Genomic DNA, 26,356 nt, shown 5'->3' with positions numbered 1-26,356 from the left:
TCTTTGTGTTTATTGCTAATATCATATTTTTTAAAATGTGACTTCTGATAAAATATAAGAATGAACTATCCTTTTTAAGTTTCTCAGCCCTACAAGTACAAAGAGTTATTTAACAATGTACTTTTAAGTCATGTTACTAAGAAATGTTCTCCAAGATTGCAGCTTGCAATAGGGCATAGATGGTTTGAAGGTAATTTAGAAGTGGTTTGGGAATACTGCTAATTGAAGGATTGGAACCAGCTGTGAGATTTAGATAGGAAATTGTCTTTCCTTCCTGCAGTATTTTAAACATATAACTTTACATTTTTGAAGGAAGATTGTAAATATTTGATAAATGATTCATTTTGAAGCTTACCTAGCATTTGTTAGCATATTGAGAAGTATTCCAGCTTAATAGTATGCATCATTTAATCTTTTTTGGTTTGCTTATGTGTGTTGTATCTAGTATAAGGTTTTTTTGGTAAATTGCACATAATATAAAATTTGCAGTCTTACTCATTTTTAGATGTACAGCTATCCTTGCTAACATTTATGTAGTTTTTCTTTCTTTTTCCTCATTAAATATTAGTATTGCACTGAGTGTGAAGTGGTATCTCATTGTGGTTTTGATTTGGATTTCCCTAAGGATTACTCTGGTCCCATCACTTCATGGGAAATAAATGGGGAAACAGTGGAAACAGTGGCAGACTTTATTTTTTTGGGCTCCAAAATCACTGCAGATGGTGACTGCAGCCATGAAATTAAAAGACGCTTACTCCTTGGAAGGAAAGTTATGACCAACCTAGATAGCATATTCAAAAGCAGAGACATTACTTTGCCAACAAAGGTCTGTCTAGTCAAGGCCATGGTTTTTCCTGTGGTCATGTATGGATGTGAGAGTTGGCCTGTGAAGAAAGCTGAGCGCCGAAGAATTGATGCTTTTGAACTGTGATGCTGGAGAAGACTCTTGAGAGTCCCTTGGACTGCAAGGAGATCCAACCAGTCCATCCTAAAGGAGACCAGTCCTGGGTGTTCATTGGAAGGACTGATGCTGAGGCTGAAACTCCAGTACTTTGGCCACCTCATGCGAAGAGTTGACTCATTGGAAAAGACCCTGATGCTGGGAGGGATTGGGGGCAGGAGGAGAAGGGGGTGACAGAGCTTGAGATAGCTGGATGGCATCACTGACTCAATGGACATGAGTTTGGGTGAGCTCTGGGAGTTGGTGATGGACAGGGAGGCCTGGCATGCTGTGATTCATGGGGTCGCAAGGAGTCGGACACGACTGAGCGACTGAACTGAACTGAACTGAAGGATTAGTGATATTGAATATCTTCTCATATGCTTGTTGGTCATTTGTGTATCTTCTTTGGAAAAAATAACTATTCAACCCCTTTGCCATATTTTGAAATGAGCTTTTTTGTTGTTGTTTTTGAGTCATAGAAGTTTTTAATTTATTCTAAATATTGATACCATATCAGATATATGTATTGCAAATGTTTTCTCCCATTCTGTATGTTACCTTTTCACTGTGTTAACTGTCTCTTTTGATGCCTTGGTGATTTTTTTTGAAATCTCAAATCTTGTTATATTACTCTACGTGTCTTAGAACTTGAATTTCAGATTCTTGGCATTGTATACAGTTTGGCTCATAACTGACTCTCTGGGCTAACTAACTTTCTGGGTTAACAGTAACTAACACACACACACACACACACATCCTTTCCCTTTTTCTTGCCCAGAAATTTAAACTCCAGCCAGGCAAAACTATTTGCAGTTGAGAAAGTGTCAAGGGTCATCTTATTCTATCCTAGATGTCCTCCGCTTTTACCTAGGGAACTTCTGTTTTTCCAAAGGCGTCTCAAACATCTCTTGCATGAAACCTTTTCTAATCACTCTCTACTTTCCTAGGCACGTGGAATTCCTAGGCGTAATGCAATTGAGTGCTGAACCCTGTGTATCCTTCTGCCATAGCCTCTGAAAGATTTTAGTTTGCTTATTTGTTTACCTATTTGTTTTATTTTGTTAGACTGGCAGTTCTTTGTGAGCAAAGTCTTTGTTATTGGTCTTTTTATCTTTAACTTAGTTCCTGGTATGTTGTATATGATTAAACACTCAATAAATGTTGTTAAGTGAATGTGTGATTAGTAAGTGAATGAGTAAATGAATGAATTCTAAGAGTTACAACAGAATGGACTCTAATTGGACTCTGGTTGCTTGTGATAATTCAAGCTAGGTTTCAACAGTACATGAAACTGGAACTTCCAGATGTATAAGCTGGATTTAGGAAAAGCAGCGTGACCAGAGATCAAATTGCCAACATCCTTTGGATCATAGAAAAAGCAAGAGAATTCCAGAAAAACGTCTAATTCTGCTTCATTGACTACACTAAAGCCTTTGACTATGTGGATCACAACAAACTGGAAAATTCTTCAAGAGATGGGAATACCAAACCACCTTACCTGCCTCCTGTGAATCCTGTTTGCAGGTCAAGAAGCAACAGTTAGAACTGGACATGGAATAATGGACTGGCTGCAAATTGGGAAAGGAGTATGTCAAGGCTGTATGTTGTCACCCTGCTTATTTAACTTATATGCAGAGTACATCATGTGAAATGTTGGACTGGATGAAGCACAAGCTGGAATCAAGGTTACAGGGAGAAATAACAATAACCTCAGATATGCAGATGACACCACCCTTATGGGAGAAAGCAAAGAAGAACTAAAGAGCCTGTTGATCAAAGTGAAAGAAGAGAGTGAAAAAACTAGCTTAAAACTCTTAATATTCAGAAAACTAATATCATGGCATCTGGTCCCATCACTTCGTGGCAAATAGATGGGGCAACAGTGGAAATAGTGACAGACTTTATGTTCCTGGACTCCAAAATCACTCTGGACAGTGGCTGCAGCCATGAAATTAAAAGATGCTTGTTCTTTGGAAGAAGAGCTATGACCAACCTAATACAGTGTATTAAAAAGTAGAGACATCACTTTGCTGACAAAGGTCTCTACAATGAAAATTATAGTTTTTCATGTAAGGATGTAGTTGTGTTTGGATGTGAGAGTTGGACCATAAAGAAAGCTGAACACTGAAGAATTGATGCTTTCAAATTGGGGTGTTGGAGAAGACTCTTGGAAGTCCCTTGCACTTCAAGGAGAGTCAACCAGTCAATCCTAAAGGAAATCAGTCCTGAATATTCTCTGGAACGATGGGTACTGAAGCTGAAGCTGCAGTACTTTGGCCACCTGATAATAAGAACTGGGAAAGACCCTGATGCTGGGAAAAACTGAAGGCAGGAGGAGGAGGGGACAACGGATGATGAGATGGTTGGATGGCATTACTGACCCAATGGACATGAATTTGAGCAAGCTCTGGGAGTTGGTGAAGGACAGGAAAGCCTGGCATGCTGCATTTCATGGGGTCACAAAGAGTCAGACATGACTGAGTGACTAAACAGCGAACAACAACCAATGATACTACACTGGTAACTATTTCCAGAGTGGTTTCTGGGAGAAAGTAGCACTCATTTTCAAGCTCCTTTATGGAAATCTCCATTTTCTGCCACAACTACTAGCTGCTTTGTGGTAGACATTTATTACTGAGTAGACTTTTTACTCCTTGGAAGAAAAGTTATGACCAACCTAGATAGCATATTCAAAAGCAGAGACGTTACTTTGCCAACAAAGGTCCGTCTAGTCAAGGCTATGGTTTTTCCTGTGGTCATGTATGGATGTGAGAGTTGGACTGTGAAGAAGGCTGAGCGCCGAAGAACTGATGCTTTTGCACTGTGGTGTTGGAGAAGACTCTTGAGAGTCCCTTGGACTGCAAGGAGATCCAACCAGTCCATTCTAAAGGAGATCAGTCCTGGGTGTTCTTTGGAAGGACTAATGCTAAAGCTGAAACTTCAATACTTCGGCCACCTCATGCAAAGAGTTGACTCATTGGAAAAGACCCTGATGCTGGGAGGGATTGGGGGCAGAAGTAGAAGGGGACGACAGAGGATGAGATGGCTGGATGGCATCACCGACTCGATGGACATGAGTCTGGGTGAACTCCAGGAGTTGGTGATGGACAGGGAGGCCTGGCGTGCTGGAATTCATGGGGTCACAAAGAGTCGGACATGACTGAGTGACTGAACTGAACTGAGACTTTTTTATTTTGGCTCAAAGTACTACACATATCTAACTTTTAAAATTTATGACAAATTTATTCCAGAAAGGTTATTAATGATTTTCAGTTCTTTTGAAAACACTGTAAGGATGTATGTACATCAGATGGAATTGCTCATGTTATTCCAGATATGTTTGCTATCATTGTTCTTATTGAGGTAAACAAAAGAGCCTGGGAAATAACCCTTTGGTTGGCATTTAAAATCAAACCAAAACAGAAACTGGTATCTTTTCCCATCTTCCATTAAGAGTGTAGCTCTTGTTACAAATTTTGGCAGTAAATGACTTCATTGAGGTCTTGTAGTTTATGATGTCCTCTGGCAGGGAAATCTTGAAAATGTTTTACTGTTATAGCAAATTTCACACTAAGCCATATTTCAAAAAGTCATTAGTAAAAGTTCTGGACAAAGAACAGTCACCATCAAGTGATATGCTACCAAAAGATGGATAGCTACTATTTTAGATGATTTAGTTGTGCCAATTATATGGGCTTTTTATGAGTTATGCCCTACATGATTTCCAGTAAAACTTTGATTTTAAATGTAAACAATATTTATTTAAATATTTAATTTACTCCTAATGTAAATACTAAGTTGTTCTGTGTTCTTGCAAGTTTTTTCTTTAAATGTCAAAAATTGTCTATATATAGGCACATTCTGCATTGAACTCAGTGAAATAATTTTCATCCTTCCTTTTGGTGACAGTGTTTCTCTTTCCTGAGTGATAAAATAGTCATTGGTTATGAAATGATAGTAATAGATTCTTCTCAAAGTAAAACAATTGAACTGTTCTCTTGTTTCTTTTAGGAGTACTTAGCACCTTTACATGAGTTTTTATTACTTACAAATATTGTCAACTGCAAAGGAAGCAGTGGTTTACATAATTAATATAGAGGCAGTCCAGAATTCATTTGTTCAACTTTTAAATTATTTTGAAATTTGTGTTGGAATATTGGTATATCTGAGATGGGTGTGTGTGGGACTTTCTAAGAGATCGTGAACCATTCTATAATATCTTTGTCTTGAAATAAACTGCAAGCTCTCCTGCAGTTCCTTGGGTTACTGTGAGGTCAGTGTTTTTGTGCAGTGCCTCTGGGTTCCTGATCTTTACTGATCTGTGGTGCTAATGAACTATAGCCACTTTCAGAGGCAAACAAGTCTAAAACAAAACCACCTTTATTTCTCTATACTTGCAAGTTTATGTGTGCTTTTTTAGTCTGGGACAGGATCATTTGGTCTTCAAAGGTTTTTACTTTTGGGAAATTGCCAGTTATCTTTGACTGTCACTCAGCAGACTCACCTGATGGATAGCACCTACCTGCTCTTCTTTATAGACATAAACACTAATGTTTGAGGTAAATTAAAGATTATCTAATGTGATTTACAAGGTAGACATTGTTAACAGCCATTAATTCACTCTAAAAACTTTTGTGTGCCTGCATTATACCAGGTGTTTTATAGATTAGGGACCTAGAGACAATATGTGTGTGTGTATGTGTGTGTACTCACAGTCTTTGAGAAGTATCTCTTTTGCAGTTTGGTTAGGGAACGGTGTGGAGACAGAGAGGTAAAAAACTACGATGTTTTATGATAGGTTCTGTGGGGCTTCCCTGGTGGCTCAGTGGGTACAGAATCCACCTGCAATGCAGGAGATGCACCCAGACATGGGTTTGATCCCTGGATTGGGAAGACCCCGGGAAGAGGGTATGGCAACCCACTCCTGTATTCTTCCCTGGAGAATCCCATAGACAGAGGAGCCTGGTGGGCTACAGTCCATGGGGTCACAAAGAGTAGGACACAACCAAAGCGAATGAGCGTACACACACGAGACAAGGTGAAGTTGTTATGAGAGTACGGTATTCTTGCCTGGAGAATCCCCATGGACAGAGGAGCCTGGCAGGCTACAGTCCATGAGGTAGCAAAGAGTTGGACATGATTGACTGACTAAGTATAGCACAGCACAGAAGGGAGTAGGTCACATCTGAATTGAGTCTTAAAGGGTGAGTAGAAATTAGCCAAATAAAGAGGAGGCGAAGCCTAGAAATAGACTAATATGACCAGAGAGACAGACAGGAGGTATGCCTTAGAATAAATGATGGCTGTCACTTATTTAGCAACTACTTTGTGCCAGACTCTGTATTATGACCTTTACAACACTTAATTCACAATAACTTACGGGACAGATGTTGTTATCCTCTTTGCAAATAAGGAAACTGAAAGTCATTACTCTTCTGAGGTTATGACAGGGTTAATGAGTATCAGAGCTTGATTTTAAAACCCTAGATTTTCTGGCTTTTTGTCAAGGCTGATTCCTCCCAAGAAGGAACATTTTTCAAGGTGGAGGAAATAGTTACAAAGCTATCATGCTGATGAAAGGTCAGATGTGCCGGTTAAGGTCTGTGAAGTGTCCTGGGGCATTAATAATATTTATTCATTCAACAAATATTTACTAAGGGTCCCTTAAGTGCTAAAAACTCTGCTAGACATTAGGAATTAAATGACAAATGCTTAAATGGTAGAGGTAGAAGGTGAAAGAAAGTAGAGGCACTGAGTGTAAATGTAGTGTGAGGAAAGAAAAAATAAAGAAAAGATAATGATACAGCAGTAAACATAGGGGGAAGTTAGTGTGTGCGTGCTTTAATATGGGAAGTACTTTAATTGTTCATATGCTGAGAAGAGAGAGCCATAGTAGGGGAAAGATTTAAGATAAACTAGAATGAACTGGTGATTGATTCGTTCATCAATGATCCTGAAGAAGGAGGAAAGTCAGAAACCAAAGTCTATAGATTGCACATGTTTAATTAAGTAGATTGCAAGATAATCCTAGCATGAAGTTGTAATGACTGTATAATTTTAGTATAGTAACCCTACACTTGGATAACGGAGACTTGATTAAACAATGAAACATCTTACGTAAATGATCGCTGTGACCTCTTATGTCTGGTTTATGCATCCATCGCCTCTGTCCCTCCATTGTTCTGTCCATACCCTTTTTAACATAACATGCAGAGTTATTGGTGTTCCCTCTTGGGAGGGGAGATGAGTAGAGGCTGTGTCTAATGCTACTTAGCATCTGGTATAATCCCACTTTAATAAAGGCTTTTTGAATTGATCAGTCACTGAATTCCGTATTTGTACCATTTGAATATTAGCTTTTTGTTTTTTAATCTTTTATGGGTTAAAAGGTATATATCCTGTGCAAATTCTAAGATAAATGTGTTGTCTATTATAAGTTAAGTGCATAAATACTTTAAGGTGTGCCCAAGTACCAATGAAAAGAGGACTTTAAGAATTTTCTGTATGGAGAGGATCTTAAAGTTTCATACAACCTAAAGAATTTCTTAGGTTTAGCTTTTTAGAGATATAAGATAAATTTATTATCAGCTCAGAGTGACCAATTGTAATCTATCTAGAAGTTGAGAAGTGATATACTCACACTTTTTATTTCCAGTTTTTTAAAGTTTTGTGTTAAAAAGCCAGTGATGCAATTTTTAAAAATTAAATTTCCTGTGAATGTATGTAGTTCCTCTCAAATATGGTATATTACTTTTTTTTAAATTTTATTTTATTTTTAAACTTTGCAATATTGTATTGGTTTTGCCAAATATCAAAATGAATCCACCACAGGTATACATGTGTTCCCCATCCTGAACCCTCCTCCCTCCTCCCTCCCCGGTATATTACTTTTTAATGTCATGGAATTTTCTTTTTTCAGAATCCTGTCCGAAAGATCCCTGACTCACATGAAATAACGCTAAAGCATGGCACTAAGACAGTAAGTTTTAAAAATTTAATTATTTTCCCTCAATGACAGGCTCTCATGGAAAAGTGAACTAAAATGATATACTTATATTAAGGCCATTATACAATCAACTGATATCACAAAGAAATTGTGATAGACATTTCCTTAATGATGGACATTAAGGAAAACAGATTACCTTTCTGTTCAGTCAAAATAGCCATTGCATTTCATTTAAAATAGGAACACTTATTCATTAAGGAAATTGTTATTGTTAAGGAAATTTTCATGGTTATTGTTGGCTTTAAAACCTCTTTCTTCAATATAGGAACACTGTAAATGAAAGAAAGAAATGAAACTCAAGTACTTTTTTGTATTATAGTGTGGGAAAATTTCTCATTACTGTTAACTTCATTTCTGTATCAGTAAGAGGCCTGAGTTCATTTTTTAGGTGGAAGTTGAGATAAGAAATGAACATAAGCTTAGTATGACTCTAAAGATTACATTCCTTAGATTTATGGATTATATTTTATAATTGTCACATTTATTTATGTTATTTAAAAATTCAGTTCAGTTCAGTCGCTCAGTCGTGTCTGACTCTTTGTGACACCATGAACTGCAGCACACCAAGCCTCCCTATCCATCACCAACTCCCAGAGTCCACCCAAACCCATGTCCATTGAGTCAGTGATGCCATCCAACCATCTTATCCTCTGTCGTCCCCTTCTCCTCCTGCCCTCAATCTTTCCCAGCATCAGGGTCTTTTCAGATGAGTCAGCTCTTTGCATGAGGTGGCCAAAGTATTGGAGTTTCAGCTTCAACATCAGTCCTTCCAATGAACACCCAGGACTGATCTCCTTTAGGATGGACTGGTTGGATCTCCTTGCAGTCCAAGGGACTCTCAAGAGTCTTCTCCAACACCACAGTTCAAAAGCATTTACATTTTTAATTTAAAAATTAAAGCACTGTAAAAATTTTGAGGTGTAAGATGAAATCATTTTGCCAAGTCACTTCAGTCATGTCCAACTCTTTGCGAACTCATGGACTGTGCGACCTCATGGGCTGGAGCCCACCAGGCTCCTCTGTCCTTCAGATTTCCCAGCAAGAATTCTGGAGTGGGTTGCCATTTCCTTCTCTAGGGAATCTTCCTGACCCAGGGATGGAATCCATGTTTCTTAAGTTTCCTGCATTGGCAGATGGGTTCTTTATCCCTAGTGCCACCTATCTTATTGTAAAAAAAAAAGATTTAATAGTATTTTATTAAAAATGATAGTTGAGTGAATGAAACTTGCTTGTGAATGAATAAAAGAATAAAATTATATTGGTTTCCCTTTATAATGAAGCAACCTTTTTTTCTAATAGATGTCTGACATGTAAAGAAGTAAAATCCCATAACGAGGCAGAAAAATATCAATCAATAGAAATAGATCCAGAAATAATGCAAATGATAGAATTAATAGCCATGTGTGCTAAAATAATGATATTTTCCCCACTGAAATTTTTACTTTTGAAAATATTGTTTCCATAAAATGGTTATAAAGTACAGTGGGTTTATTATTATTTTAAATGAAGTAAACAGTAAATATTATAAATGTCCTAATTTTGATTTTTGCTTATGGTAAATATTGACACATAACTTGCATAAACAGACATTTTTAGGGGTTCTCAAAAGATTTTGAGTGTAAAAGGTCTTGAAACCAAAATATCTGAGAATTGCTGCCTTTCATTGTTGCCATTTCCATCTAGTTCTTCATACTATACCTACTTTTTATTAAATCACATTTTTATATTTTTATTCTGAAATCATGAAAGAATTTTACCAATTTTCAATTTCAGTAAATAAAAAAAATTATAGACTACTAGTACTTAAAAAGGAAGCTTTCCTGTCATTTAGAGATTTTTGCAACAGGTAGTTCTGTTAATAACAGATAAATAATACATTTTATTTAAATATTCATATATATTTTTTCCTTTTAACATTTTAAAAAATTTTATTTATTTTAATCGGAGGCTAATTACTTTACAATATTGTATTGGTTTTGCCATACATCAACATGAATCCACCACGGGTATACACATGTTCCCTATCCTGAACCCCCTCCCACCTCCCTTCCTGTACCATCCCTCTGAGTCATCCCAGTGTACCAGCCCCAAGCATCCAGTATCATGCATCGAACCTGGACTGGCGATTTGTTACATATATGATATTATACATGTTTCAATGCCATTCTCCCAAATCATCCCCTCCCGACTCTCCCACAGAGTCCAAAAGACTGTTCTATACATCTGTGTCTCTTTTGCTGTCTCGCATACTGGGTTATCGTTACCATCTTTCTAAATTATATATATGAGTAAATATTCATATTTTTTCAAAGCAAATTTTATCTTTAAAAATGCATAAATTAAAATTAAAAAATAAAATAAATGTATACAATTTAAACAATACTTTGTTATTTTACATATTAAAAATCAGAGCTTCTAGTTGTACTGTTAGGTTAACTATTTTTTTGGGGGGGGGGCAGTCCTGCCTTTGCATATGTATTTCAATTTCTTGGAAATAGGTCTTTTTTTACATGTCTATTTCTTTATATGTCTGTTTTTTTTTAAACTAGTTTTTGTAAAAATGTTTACCCATTCACAGAATTATAGAGAATACTGAAAGGAATTCCCATATATGTGTATCTGAGCCTTACCAGTTGTTGACATAAGGCCCATCTTGTTTCCTGTATACTTTACATTTCTAATAAACCTCCTTTCCCCCATGCCATCTGCCTACCTTGTGGGATTGTTTTAAGCAAATTCCAGATTTCATATGATTTCTTCTGTAACTTAACTTTTCATGTCTATTTAGAGAATTGATTTATAGTAACTTTCTGTATGGCCTTCCCTTTCTTTATTTCAAACTGTGATCCTTTTTCTGTCTTCTATATGACAATCACGTTTAATGTGCAGTCCAAATGCAGTTCTTTCCTTCTGAGAGGCAGTAGATCCAGGGACTAACTACTTTGATGAGAATGTTAAATACAGCTCAAGAACAGTGAGCTACACATTGGATATTTGTATGTGAGTTGGACCTCAGAAAGTTAACAGGGAAAGCAAATAGTTTATGGAACCAGTATAAGTGATATTATAATGTGGCTAGTTACTTATAAACTCATGTTTAAAAATAATTATTTAAGGTGACTATACTTAGAGTCATTTAGCCATATTCACAAGATAATAATTTCCACTTTGTTTTGTTAAATTGATTTATGGTTTCTACTCACATGACTCATTTTGGTAATTGTAGATTCATGTGTTCTTCATTTAGTAACAGTCAATCTTAAAAGGCTTTCTCAAAATCTTTTACTGAAAAAGTGGATTGTTTTTAAGATACCTACTTATATTCCAAGGCAACTTAGTGTATCACATGAAATTGCAGTGATAGCTGGCTATTCAGAGTACACGGTAGAGAAGCTGGGATGAAGCTGGTGATTCGATTAAATTAAAATAGATAGCCAGTGGGAGTTTGATGTATGACCCAGGGAGCCCAAACCTGGTGCTCTGTGACAACCTGGAGGGATGGGGTGGGGAGGGAAGTCAGAGTGGGGTTCAGGAGGAAGGGGACAAATGTATGCCTATGGCTGATTCATGTTGATGTATGGCAAAACCCATCACAATATTATAATTATCCTCCAATTAAAATAAATAAAAAAAATTTTCTTGTATTTCAAGGAAATAATATAATAACAAAGTCAAATGATTTAGAAGGTGCTGTCCATTTTTACTTTTCATAAGTAATAGCAGTTAGTGATCTATATTTTCAGCACCTGTAAGGTAGGAAGTAGGGTTAGAGAGGAGAAGGGAATGGCAACCCACTCCAGTATTCTTGCCTATAGAATCCCATGGACAGGGGAGCCTGGTGGGCTGCTGTCCATAGGGTCGCACAGAGTTGGACATGACTGAAGCGACTTAGCATGCATGCATGCATGCATGCATTGGAGAAGGAAATGGCAACCCACTCCAGTATTCTTGCCTGGAAAATCCCAGGGACAGAGGAGCCTGGTGGGCTGCCATCTATGGGGTCACACAGAGTCAGACACGACTGAAGCGACTTAGCAGCAGCAGCAGGGTTAGAGAAAGGAAATGGGGGTTATAATAGGCTATAAATAGTTTCTCTCCATTTAATTTTTTATTTTTTTTAAATAACAGGTTTCTGCTTTGGGTCTGGATCCCTCAGGTGCCCGTTTGGTGACTGGAGGATATGACTATGATGTTAAATTTTGGGATTTTGCTGGAATGGATGCTTCTTTTAAGGCATTTCGATCCCTTCAGCCCTGTGAATGGTATGTATTATGCAACTTAATATCTTCATTTTTGAAGACAGAGTCTCTGGTCATTTGAATTCCATTTATGGTGAGTTTTATCAGAATACAGTAAGTTTACATGACTGTATTCTACCTTCGTTATTCAGATGAAAGGAAAGTGTACCTTTTATTAAGTTCCCTTTAGTTACAGGAATCTGTTCTAAAAACATTTTCTGTTTTTTGTTGTGTTTTTTAAAAATATTTGTATTTAGAAATTGTTACTTTGTCTAGTTTAAAACACTTCAGTAGCTACTGTGTAATATTATATATATGTGTATAGCATATGTTAAGCCAATAGCCAAGTGCTAGTGGGTGCTGCACTGTGCAGGTATGGTCAGCTAGCATTGTATCATAAAGGGCTTTATGTATTGCTACTGTAAGCCACCCTCTTGTTTCTGTTTTTGACCACCTTTGATCTTTTAGCTTATTGAATATCAGAAATGGATTTTACTGGTGAAACTTGTTAACTTGCTGATACAACATGATGTATATTGTAAATGAGCTTTCAATGATGAGATTTAAAAATATTCAAGATATGTGGATTAGCTGAAGTTATTCAGACCCAGTTTCACTCTTATGTGAATGGGGTATAAATCTAGTTTTGTCTTCAACCTGAACTTGTAGGCTTAATGTCTTTTTGCTTAATCTCCACTTGTAAACTCTGGGTTCCATTAACTGTATAAACAAAGTTCCTGTCTCTGGACTGTTGAGCGTTTGCTTCCGTGACCCTTTTGTGGTGAAAGTGATGGTTAAGGCATCTAAACGAGATGCTGGGATTTTTCTGCAGCCTGTCTGAAGTAAAAATTTGAAAATTCGCTAAATAGATCATGTCAAATAATCAATTGGAAAGGAAAAGACAAAAAAACAAAAACAAAAAAATACAAAAAGCCCTCCAGTATCTCCAATGATGGCTGTATTTAAAATAGCTCTGATGATTTAAAATAGTGATGTTCATCTTGAGTTAGTATGATGACCTTTTGAAAATGTACATAAAATATGTTGTTTATATCCCTTTTCCCCACATGATAGTCTCTCGATACATAAAGGGATTATGTTTTCCTTCTGTCTTTGCAGCTGTAACGTGACTTGTTCAGGACTATCCAGTGTTTTTTTTTTTTTAATTTGTATGTACCAGGTCTTACTTGCAGCATGTGGGATCAGTTCCCTGGGTTCCCCAGGTCGCCTGCATTGAGAGCATGGAATCTTAGCCACTGGACCACCAGGGAAGTCCCTATTCAGTGCTTTGTTAATAATCAGCTCTGAAGAGAATACATGTCTCATGAGTTTCAAGCCAGTGCTCTATTATTTATTAAAATGTGTCATTTGCTACACTGTTATAATTGAAAATGCAGGAAAAAACCAAGAATAAGCTTATTTTCTCTTCTACAATTAAATTGTTGCATCCTGTATGTAATCGTGAGCTATCAAAGGTTTAGACGGGAAGAAATAGAATTCTTGACAACATATAAAATTAATATAAAACTCTAAAATTGCAAATGTTACGTGAATATTACTCCTTTAAATCATGACAACTATTTAACTTTGCTATCACTTGCTCCTGATCTCTAAGTAATGTGACTCTCTCTGCTTTTTATGATTTTTTTTTTGACTCGTGCGTATATGGTAAGTTGCTTCAGTCATGTCCAACTCTGTGTGATCCTGTGGACTGTAGCCTGCCAGGCTCCTCTGTTCATGGGATTCTCCAGGCAAGAATCCTCCATGAGATTCTCCAGGCAAGAATATTGGAGTGGGTTGCCATTTCCTCCTCCAGGAGATCTTCCCAACCCAGGGATCAAATCCTTGTTTCCTGTGGTTCCTGGCATTGGCAGGCAGATTATCTACTGCTGAACCACTGGGGAAGCCTTTTATTGGCTCAGTGTATATTTTATATCTATTTACCTATTCATCTATAATTCACTTTTTACTGTAAACAATTTCAAATGGAGAGTCAAATAGAGGGATTAGTACAATAGCCATCTACTCTTTACCTAGATTTAGCAGTTATGCTGCTGCAGTAGCAGCAGTTACAAATATGTTTTTATTTATTTCAGCTCATTTTTGTAATTTTTGAATTATTTAAAAGTGAAGACACTGTTAAATAATCCATGAGTTATAGACTCATGGATGGGGAGACTCAACCAGTGGTTACCAGTGAGGAGTGGGGAGAGGGGTGACATAGGGGTATGGGATTAAGGGGATACAGACCACTGTGTGTAAGATAAATAGACAACAGAGGTATATTGTATAACAAAAGGAAATATAGGCATTAGTTTGTAGTAATTTTAAATGGAGTATAATCCATAAAATATTGAATTGCTCTGTTATACACCTAAAACTAATATTATAAATCAACTATAATATTAAAAAAAACACAGACCTTTCACTTTGAAATACTTCAGTGTGTTCCCTTTAAAATGACAGATGCTTTCTATGTAAATGTAGTTCTATTATTACTTTTAACAAAATTCTTTAGAATTCCTCAATATTTCTAATTAACATTCCATATTTAAATTTCCTCATTTGCTCTCAAAATGTGTTTTAATGCTGGTTTGTCAGACATGGATCCAATCAAGTAATACACAACACATCTATTTTGTACCTCTCTTACTTATCTTTTAATCTACAGTGACCCTTCCTTAACCATTTCTTTCCCATAACTTTGTTAAAAGACAGGTCTAGTTGTCCTCTATGAGATTTTTCCTTCCTGATTTTCTAATTGCTTCCTTTTGATATCATCTAAGTGATGATATCTCCCATATTTCCTATAGAAGATCCAAAGGCTTGATTATAATCCATATTGTCTAATATCAGGTGGCATGTATTATCTGGTTGTTGTCAGTATTAGTGACGAGAAATTAAGACTGATCCCTGGGGTAAGTTGGAATATCTGATTCCTCCATTGTAAAGTTAATATTACATACTTGAAATAGGCAAAAACTTTGTGGGAAAATACCTTGGTACCACGTTAATATCCAGATTCTATTTATCCTTTCAATTAATAAATTTAGCATCCATTGATTATTCATACCTGAATCATTTATTTTGTTTCATTGAGTATTGCAAGATAGTGGTTTTCTAAATCTGCTATTTCATCTACTTTTACTTGTTGGCATTCTTCTAAAAGAAGTACTTTTTCTTCATTAACTGATATTAATTGATTCCCCTGAAATACAATTCCTGCTGAAGAGTCAGGATAAATGCTTAGTTATTACCCTTTTATTACTCATTTTTAGCTTACAGATTAGTGTTGTTAAATGAGTTGTTGCTATTGGTGATGATGATTGTGTTTTTTTTCTTTTGCAATTACCAGTATTTATGATTTTAAAATTTTCCTGTGTTTCAGTCAGTTGGAGTCATTATTTATTTATTTTTTTTTTGATTTTTAAGTTGTCCACGATTTGGCCAGTGGGAGTCCCTGATTGCTGTGTTTTGACATGACCTTATTTGTCTTTAAAAGCTTACTTATTATCCTAGTACATGCCTTTCCAAGTCCCAGAGTAAGGATTTTTCCACAGACAGCTGTTTTGTTATGGGAGTGGTATTCAAAGACTAAATCTGGTTGCTGCACATGTTCACTGATATTGGGGTATCATTACTTCTTGACCTTTTCAGTTGAAAGAGGTGAAAAATATAGGTATGTGTGCTCAAATAAAGAGGTCATTTGATATTTCCGGTTCAAAATTTTAGTAAACTTTTAATTTCAGAATATTTTTTAATTTACAGAAAAGCTATAAGGTAGTTCAAGTACCCAGTTCCTCTTGTTATTAACATTTTACATTACCACATCACATTACACTTGTGACAATTAAGCCAAGGTTGGTGCATTACCATTAGCTCAACTCTAACCTTTATTTGGATTTCACTTTAAAAAAAACAATATCCCAAGATACTGCATTACATTTAGTCTTCAGGTCTGTCTAGTATCCTCTGGTTTATAATAGTATCTCAGTCTTTCCTTGTTTTTCATGACCTGGACAGTTTTGAGGTGTACAGGACAGGTATTTTGTAGAATATCTTTTGATTTATTATTATTTTTTAAATGATGTTTTTCTCATGGTTAGACTGAAGCTATGGGTTTTTGGGCTGAATATCACAGAGGGGAAGTGCCCTTCTTAACACATTTCAGAGGTACATGCTATCGTGTTTGTAAGATTTCTTCACTATAGAGTTACTTTTTCCTCACTTTTCCATATGCCATTCTTTGGAAGCAAATCAATAAATGCTGCTCACATTTGGGAGAGTGGAAAAATTAAGCTCTTCCTCCTGGAGGGGATGATAATTACATAAAACTTCTGTAATGGTCAGATCTTTGAGTTTTGCTAATTGCAAATTTGGTAAATGTGCAATAAGTTCTTATTCAGTTAATAACTTGATACATATTGCAAGAGGCAGACTTTGGTGTGCCAGTAGAAACCCTTCTTTTTTTTGACATTGATTTGCTAAACAACTTTTTAGATTAAGTTGTTCACTTATATGAGAATCTATGCATACCAGTTACTCAGCTGAATTCTTTTGTCACTCATCTGCATTATTTCTATTTTATCTGCCAAGAAAACTTGAGGGAATCTGTTTTCAAGATATAAAAGCACAGTGTGCTGTTTTTAGACCATCTCCTCACCTGTAATAAAAGATGTCAGAATTTGGCTGATATCCAAGAAGCAGCATTATGATGAATAAGTGGGTGTCAAAGATGTATTCACACCCAGAGGAGCCCCAGAGCCATTCAGGAGGGGAGGCAGAAGTTCTCAGTTTAGGGGTGAGACTGAGGCAAGGTGTGCTGGATTTGGGGCACCTCTGATGAATTTTGCCAAAGGACTAATGCTGTAATATTCTTAGCCTCATTCTCACTCTCCTGGGACACCTTGAAAAGAGTGATGTTAAATGTTTTCTTGATCTGCCAATATAAAAATCAAGTTAAAAACCGCTTTTGTTGGTTTACCTTCTTTTTGAGACATTCTTTGGTACCTTGAAGTCTTATTTAACTTTGTTTTGGACTTTTGCCCCTTATCAATATTAGGTTAATGGATCTCTGGTTTCTAATGTCTTCTTTTGTCATTTAGTGAAAATCAGTATCACATTTTCTCTGATTCAGTCTGCTGCTGCTAAGTCGTTTCAGTCGTGTCCGACTCTGTGCGACCCCATAGACGGCAGCCCACCAGGCTCCGCCATGCCTGGGATTCTCCAGGCAAGAAGATCCAATCTGCCAGTCACTTTTTACTTTCTTTGTTTCCTCACAGATTCTCAATAATTATGTATTTATATAGATTTAAAAATTATTGATTGAATCCTTGAGATCACAAACCCTTCTGTTGTATTCTCTATGCAAAAAATGTAGATGAAGTAAAAACTTTTCATAAAATATTGAGAATTTTTGAATCATTTAGATAGCTCAAAATAAGAATTTTTTTAAAAATTTCTTATCTTCAGTCCACTTAAAGATGACTACTCTCTGTTCTCTTCTTTTGAAAACATTTTAATTAATGAAGTACTACATAAAGTTATTTTTTCATTCAGAAATTAAAACATTTCAGATAAAACTAAAGTTCTGTCTTTATCATCTTCATTTTAATCTTTTCCCCAGGTTTTATCATTGTTTTCATTGTGTTAAATTCTTTGAGGTTTTTTCATGCAGTTATCAACAAATATCAAATGTATATATCAAAAAACAAGTACATTTTATATTTATTTTCATAAATAGTATAAGGTGGTTGTTATTCCATAATTTTTTCCACAGTATTGCTTGGAGATTTTTTATATCATGACATGTATACTGCTATATTCTTTCTAAATGCTACATAGCATATTATGTATAATTTGCCATAGTTAAGTGGTTTTAAAGCTTTAATTGGTATCAGAACCATATGAAGGGCTTGTTAAAGTATTAAGTGCTATGCCTTACCTTTAGAGTTTCAAATTCTTTAGGTTTGGGGAGGCTAAGAATTTATATCTCTAACAAGTTCCCACTTGCCACCTTGATCTGGGGACATACTTTGAACACCACTACACTGATTAGCTATTCTCCCCTTGATGGACTTTATGGTCGCGGCAACTTTTTTACTATTCCAAATAAATGATGAAATGATTACCTCTATACCTTATTGGTCATATGTGTAAATTGAGTGTTTCTCAAGATCAGATAGCAAGAAATGAAATGCCTTTTGTTTACATTTTAAAATGTTGACATTGTCGCATAACCCTCTTTTGGTTATCCATTTTGTGAAATGTTACAGGGGTTTATCCCTGGGAGACAAGGAGGCAATACAACTGTGTATTTTGTTGTCTGTGCATAAATTAAGTAACATACGTGCAGTGACCAATCAGTGACAGACTTTGAAACAAGTGCTGTGATTGGCAATTGAAGAGGATGCCCAGTTCTATTTGTATAGTGATTTTTTTTTTTTCTTTTTAATTTTATTTTATTTTTAAACTTTACATAATTGTATTAGTTTTGCCAAACATCAAAATGAATCCACCACAGGTATACATGTGTTCCCCATCCTGAACCCTCCTCCCTCCTCCCTCCCCATACCATCCCTCTGGGTCGTCCCAGTGTATAGTGATTTTTGGACTGACATGCTAGTAGCAAAGTTTGTGCTTTATGTGGTTACTCACGGTTAGTATACCATAGTAACTGAAATTCGAGCTGTGTTGTTGGGATCTGGTATTATTTATCTGAACCATGGCAACTGAAATTCATGCATATCAGAACCATGCAAAACAAGGGTTGCCTGTATTTGATATGAAAAAGAAACTCAATGGGACGTACGGAATGAGTTTTTTTTTTTATTGTTGAAAATAAATTATATCCCTCTACTATGATCTTCTTGTCTGCTAATGATTAACAAGTTAATGATTCATTTGGAAACTTGTAAGCCTGGTGTCTTGCTTTAAGTTCTGGGATAATAGTCAATAAAGTGTTTTTTAGTCAGATGAAACATAATTAATAGTATTGATTTAAGTGATTATGCATTTACATTCACTGTTGAGAAAATTTTTTGCAGTTTTTTTTTACTGTACCATAATGGTTTTCAAGAGTTCATCATTTGTGTCAGATGTTCAGCCTTTTCAAGTGGATAAATTCTACTATTTTTCATCAGGTGATTATTGTTTTAAAATTTCTGTTCTAACAGATGTTAAAATAAATTTCCACTTAGAAAGTCCACCAAAGACTCATAACTGAAAACACAGTTGTTTTTGGCCATGCATTATAGAGACTTTCTTCCCAAAGCATTTTGTGAATGGACGCTTACTGCTGCTGCTGTTGCTAAGTCACGTCAGTCGTGTCCGACCCCCATAGATGGCAGCCCACCAGGCTCCCCCGTCCCTGGGATTCTCCAGGCAAGAACACTGGAGTGGGTTGCCATTTCCTTCTCCAATGCATAAAAGTGAAAAGTGAAAGTGAAGTCGCTCAGTTATGTCCGACTTTTAGCGACCCCATGGACTGCAGCCTACCAGGCTCCTCCGTCCATGGGATTTTCCAGGCAAGAGTACTGGAGTGGGGTGCCATTGCCTTCTCCGAGTGTATTCCAATTATGTTTTAGGTTCGTTTAATAATAAAAATGGTCTAACACAGTGGCCCCAACCTTTTGGCACCAGGGACTGGTTTCACGGAAGACAATTTTTCCACAGACCCAAGGAGGAGGGGTGTGAAGGATGATTCAGGCACATTACCTTTGTTGTGGACTTTCTGTCATTATTACGTCAGCTCCACCCCCGACCATCAAGCATTAGAGCCACTCAATTGTATGAACATTCAGTGTGAAGTGACACAGCCCTGCATACTTCAGTAATTTCCCAGACTTTGCATAATTACAGATTTCTCAAACTGGGGTTTATGGGTGTATTTTCAGAGGCTCATGAATTCTTTTCATTAATTTAAAAATTTTGTTTTTTTCCTGTTGATAATCATTTAGCACAACCCTAATGCCTGCATTTGTTTACCTTTGTGTTTAAAGTAATCTGGGCTCAAATGCTGCTTTCACTTTCAGTTGCCTTGGCCTCATGAGAAAGGAGCAGAGACATCCTTCATAATATAAATGATAAAAGCGAAGTGAAAACTTGTTTTGTCATAAAATGTTATATGAACAAAGTTTCAAAGTAGTTATAATAGAGACAATTGGTGGGAAGATTGAGTCACCACCGTAACTCAGTACAACAGTGATGTGCTGTGCAGGCAGCAAGCATTCATTAACTTGTTTATCTGATGGCAGATGAGAGGACTATGGCAGAGGAATATAGTCAGTTTATCTCACAATAGAGAAGTTGTTTCATTCTTTATAATATTGTTTCAGCAAACAGCATCTTAAAATTAATTTGAATTTCTTTGGTTCTTTTGTTTTAGTATTTACTTTAAAAAATTCACTTTATTGAGGTTTAATTTATATACCATAAAATTCACTCATTTTAAGCATGCAGTTCAGTAGTTTCTAACAATGGGTTTGTGCAACCACAATCTAATTATCATGACTCTAAAAACAAACCTCATTCCTGTTTGTGGTCACTGTCCATTTCCACCTCCAGCCTTAGGCAGCCACTCATCTGCTTTTTAGGTGTGCCTTTTCTGGATGTCTCAGATAAATGGAACCATATGTGATCTTTTATGTGATCTAATATGTGATCTTTTGCATCTGGCCTCTTTTCCTTAGCAGAATATTTTTGAAGTTCACCCATGTTGTAGCATACATCAGGACTTTTGTTCCTTCTTATGGCTGACTAGCATTCTTCATATATATATATGTGTGTGTATGTATACATATGTGTGTGTATATATATATATATATATATATATATAGAGAGAGAGAGAGAGAGAGAGAGAGAGAAAGCATATTTTGTTTGTCCACTCACCATTTGGTGGATGTTTGGGTTGTTTCCCGTTTTTGGCTATTACGAATAGTGCTGCTATTCAACATTTGTGTAACAAGTCTTTTAATGGGCATATGTTTTCATTTCTTTTAACATAAATTGGGAATTGCTAGGTCATAATGTAAATCTATATTTAACATATTAATAACTTGAAAACTGTTTTCCGAAGTGGCTATACCATTTTAAATTCCCACAAGCAAAATAGAAGGTTCCAGTCTTTCTACATTCTCACCAGCCATCCTCCCCACCCCTATGCTATGCAGCTTGTGGGATCTTAGTTCCCTGAAAGTGAAGTTGTGCAGTCGTGTCAGACTCTTTGTGACCTCATGGACTATAGCCTACCAGGCTTCTCCATCCATGGGATTTCCCAGGCAAGAGTACTGGAGTGGGTTGCCATTTCCTTCTGCAGGGGATCTTCCCAACCCAGGGATCGAACCCAGGTCTCCAGCATTGTAGGCAGACGCTTTATCCTCTGAGCCACCAGGGAAGCCCCTGACTGGTGATGAAACCTGGGGCCATGGGCAGTGAGTCCTTAACCATTGGACTAACCATTGGTCACCAGCATTTGTATTTGTCTTTTTGATGATAATCATTCCTGTGGGTGTGGAGTGACCAGTATTTACTTTTAAATTCATTGCAAATCTATACTTTGATAAGAGTTGTTAGAAAAAGGAGCCTCATTATATATTCACACTCAGTCTTGCATAACAAGCTTTTATTTATTTGCAGCTAATCTTGGGTATCATCAATAGAAAAGAAAAAGTTACAAGATAACGTCATTTGTAGAGTCAGTGCATGTGTGTGTGCTCAGTCACTTAGTCGTGTCCTGCTCTTTGTGACCCCATGGACTATGCCTGCCAGGCTCCTCGGTCCATGGGGGTTCTCCAGGCAAGAATACTGGAGTGGGTTGCTGTACCCTCCTCCAGGGGATCTTCCTGACCCAGGGACTGAACCTGCGTCACGTGCATTGCGGGCGGATTCTTTACTAATGAGTCGAGAGTTAGTAGGTTAGTCAAATCACGAAAGTTATTCTTGGTATGTCAGGATAGTCCTGGGAATGGCAGAACTTTCTTGTGGTTTACTAATTAGAAAGGAGGTTGTTGACATGATCTGTGTAGAGGTCAATATGGGATTGTGTGCATCACCAAAAGCTTTACTATGACGTGAAAGATGTGTGGGAAAGCACAGTTAATATTCTTTTGTACCTGAATATATTGATATTTTCAGATATTTTCATTGTAATAATATATAAGCCTAAGGAATTTTTTTTTTGCTTAATTTCCTGGGTTTCTGTTAACCCTCTCTGTCATCAAGTTACACAATTTGTGTATTTTATTTCATTGACTAAAAACTAGTGACCTCTTGAGTTGTGTGTCGGATGTCAGCAGCTCTTCAAAAAGACCTTTCCTAATAATCCTATTAAAAGTAGCTGATCTCCCCACCTCTGTACCACCACCCACTCTATGCACTGTTCTGGTTTGTTTTCTTTATAGCACTTACCATTAGCAGAAATGACCTGTTTTTTATATTTGTTTACTTGTATTCCAATACCTGGAATAGTGCCTAGCATATAGTAGGAACTAATTATTCATTAAATAAGTGGTAAATAATGGAATGCTTTCATATTTTTCTCCAAAAATTTCTTTTTGCTTAGAATAAGGCATTTCCACCAAGATGTGCCCTCCTTTTTTTTTTCCAAAAAGAAAGGAAGTATAAAACTGTCTTTTCCGGCAAAATTGAAAAATTTTAACTTAAACCATATCAGTTTAGGGTAAATAAGGAATCGACAGTTTTTGAAATCTCTGGCTCTGCACTGTTATGATGCATTGGGCTTCAGGTCTCGGGTTGGTATGTTTCGCTCTTTACGAGCTAAATAATATGATATGTAATCTCAAGGTAACTGCTTAATGAATTTTATTGCATCTTACCATTTCCATTCATTTTACATTAAAAGTGACTGCCACTGAGCTGTGATTTCTACTTTTTAAAATGGCATTTGTAGTCCTTGGCATATATCTATTAGTTTCTTCTTTTGATTAAATAGTTCCAGAGTTCAAAGAAAAAAAAAATCCACCATTAACTCATATTTCGTCTTCCTGAGTAAATGCTTGATTCAGCAATGTAAAAATTTCTGTTATGAGAAATCATAATGGATGAGTCATTGCTCTAGCCATTGGGCTTGGTGCTCTGCCTAAGTAGCTGACCTTGTGTCCTGTCTGTCAGTGATTGTGGAGGTAGAAGGAAGTTTCATTACTCTCCCAGACTTCCGTCGAAATGGCCCCTCCCTCTTTCTTTCCTATAGCAAGCTGATAATATATTAAATTCACTTCTTCAACTAGTCTACAGTCAATGTGCATGATGGATAAGAACAAAGATTCAGTGTCATAGAAATCTGCATTTGAATTCTGCTTTTACCAATTCATTTTCTGTGTGACTAGGCAGGTGTGATCGCTTTGACCCTTGCTTTCTTTCCCTGCAAAATAGAATGAGTAATTCCATTTCTTTGGGTTGTGATAATAATTAATGAATAATGTATGCAAAATGTGTGGCTCAGTGCTTGGTGCTTAGTAATGCAGTGTAAATATTAGCTCTTATTATCTTGGTATTGTTTAGCATGAAGGAATTTCAGTACACAGATTCACACATTGTTATCTTTTATGTTTACTTCCCATTACTAAGATTTTGTTAGTATCCTAAGATTGGATTGTATCTCTAAACATTTAGGCTATTGTTTAAGCTATTGTCTGTCCTAATTTTCTTTCTGGATACTGGCTATCCAGATCTATTATTTCTTCTCCATTTCCCTTTTCTTCTTTCTGACCTAGTTCTCTTTATCTTCTTTTTTTTTGCAACAATCTGAGAATCTTTTAAATCAGTCTGTGAATTTCTTACTGTTTTGATTTAGTTTTTTATGGCTTTTAATGAACTTTTAAAGTTCATTAGCTTTTTAAAAATCACATTTATTGGGGTATAATTTATATACACCAAAATTCATCTTTTTTAAGTGTATAGTTTTATGAATTTGGGGAGATGCATGGTCATATTATCACCACACCACGTGGTAGTGGTGATAATATGACTAAGCACAAGTTATAGAACGTTTTCGTTATCCCAGAGAGTTCCTTCTAGCGGCTTTGCAGTCTTTCCTGTCTCCTGACCCTTAGAAAACCACTGATCTGATTTTGTTGTTGCCTCAATCAATAGGGTTTCCCCCATTTTATTGTTTTGTAGTATTCTGTTGTATTGAACAGATTATCTGTTCACTGGCTGATAGACATTTGGATTGCTTCTAGTTTCTAGGTATTATGAATCAGTCTGCTATAAATATTTCCATATAGATCTTTTTGTAGGCAGATGTTTTCATTTTCTTGGGTAAATACCTAAGAGAGAATTGCTGGACCATACGCATTTTGTGTGTTAACTCTATAAGAAATTGCTTAACTTTTCCAAAGTGCTGAATCATTTTTACTTTCTTAGGAGCAGCGTATAAGGATTCTAGTCATTTCATGCTTACCTACACTTGGTATTATCAATATTTTTAAATTTAGCCATTCTTTCCCACTTTTGTGTAGTGTTATATGCATGCATGCATGCTTGGTTGCTTCATTCGTGTCCAACTCTTTGCGACCCTATGGACTGTAGCTCGCCAGGCTCCTCTGTCCATGGGATTCTCCAGGCAAAAATCCTGGAGTGGATTCCCATGCCCTCCTCCAGGGGATCTTCCCCACCAAGGGATCAAACCCATGTCTCCTGGATTGCAGGCAGATTTGTTACCGCTGAATCACCTAGGAAACCTGTTGGTGTTGTATGCTGCTGCTGCTGCTGCTAAGTCACCGCAGTCGTGTCCGACTCTGTGCGACCCCATAGACGGCAGCCCACCAGGCTCCCCGTCCCTGGGATTCTCCAGGCAAGAACACTGGAGTGGGTTGCCATTTCCTTCTCCAATGCATGAAAGTGAAAAGTGAAAGTGGAGTCGCTCAGTTGTATCTGATTCTTAGCAACCCCATGGACTGCAGCCTACCAGGCTCCTCCATCCATGGGATTTTCCAGGCAAGAGTACTGGAGTGGGGTGCCATTGAGTTGGGTTTTAACTTAAATTTTCCTGATGACTGGTTGAGCATCCTTTTATGTTCTTATTTGTGTTATTTTCTTTGGTGAAAGTGTCCAAATCTTTTGTCCATTTCTAAATGTCCATTTTTAAATTCAGTTGCTTGTCTTGGATTGGTTGATAAAGTTCTTTATAAGATATGTTTATCACAAATATTTCCTCTCAGTCTGTATCTTGCTTTTCATTTTCAGGATAGTGTCTTTTGAAGAACTGCTTTAATTTGCTTTTAAATATCTGTGCTTTAATTTGCTTTTAAATATCTGTCCTTGCCTATTTTCTGCCTTTGTTAGTATAAACCATATTTTCTTGAAACTTTTTTAGATAGGAAGATTTCCACAAATATTTATTAAATGAAAAATAGTATTCAAACAAATCTGATTTTTGTAATATACAGCTTATATATTTCTGTCTTTCTGTTACAAAGGAAAGTTTAAGAGATTCCTTCTTGGGAATGGACATAAAATTACATAGGAGTAATGAAGAACTTCTGCTTTCTCTAATATGGCAAAACAGCATGAATTGCTTTTATAATTAAAAAGGTATGTTATACTTTAGAAAACAAAAGCTAACATAGGCAAAATTAAATGACAAATTATAAGCTCATAAAAAGTTGACATACATTTTGAAAGCAGTGGACTGCTACCTATACATAATACATGAGTTTCTACAAATCAATAAAGAGAAGTATTTGAAAAGTAAAATTTTCAAAGAAAACAACAGATAACCTCAGAAGAAATGCAACTACTGACCAATAAACATATACTCAACTTCACTAACAATTGAAGGAAAAAAATGAAAAATTTTCATCTTTGCCCATCCCCTGTTTCATCTTTGCCCTGTAAGATGGGCAAAGATGAAACAGATCTCTATTATCCTATGTAGCAAGAAGACAAATTTGGGGAGAAAGAAAGAGTGGGCTATCAGTTATTAAGCTGTTTTTCTAAAGAACAATTTGATAATATCTGTCAAGATGTACAATGTAAACTGTGTTGATAAGATCTGGAGAAATAAGCACTTTCAGGCATTGTTGCCTGGAGTGTAAGTTAGTTCCATTCTATGGAGGGCAATTTGGTGTTATCTTCCAAATTATAAACATGGATACATACTCTTTGACCCAGGACCCAATTTAAGGAGCTTCTCTGACAGATATATCC

General features: G+C 36.4%; 1 protein-coding gene across 1 annotated transcript in view; it reads left to right on the top strand.

Moving 5' to 3' along the window:
- WDR70 (WD repeat domain 70) overlaps positions 1-26,356 on the top strand; it is a 277,914-nt gene that overhangs the window by 45,466 nt on the left and 206,092 nt on the right. The window contains exons 6-7 of the mRNA XM_061393692.1: positions 7,863-7,922; positions 12,078-12,211. Coding sequence (XP_061249676.1) covers positions 7,863-7,922; positions 12,078-12,211 — 194 coding nt within the window. The remainder of the gene's footprint in view (positions 1-7,862; positions 7,923-12,077; positions 12,212-26,356) is intronic.

Source organism: Bos javanicus, chromosome 20, assembly GCF_032452875.1.
Source record: "Bos javanicus breed banteng chromosome 20, ARS-OSU_banteng_1.0, whole genome shotgun sequence".
Taxonomy (NCBI): domain Eukaryota; kingdom Metazoa; phylum Chordata; class Mammalia; order Artiodactyla; family Bovidae; genus Bos; species Bos javanicus.
Note: the sequence above shows the minus strand (reverse complement) of the source record. Positions and strands in the feature narration are given on the sequence as shown.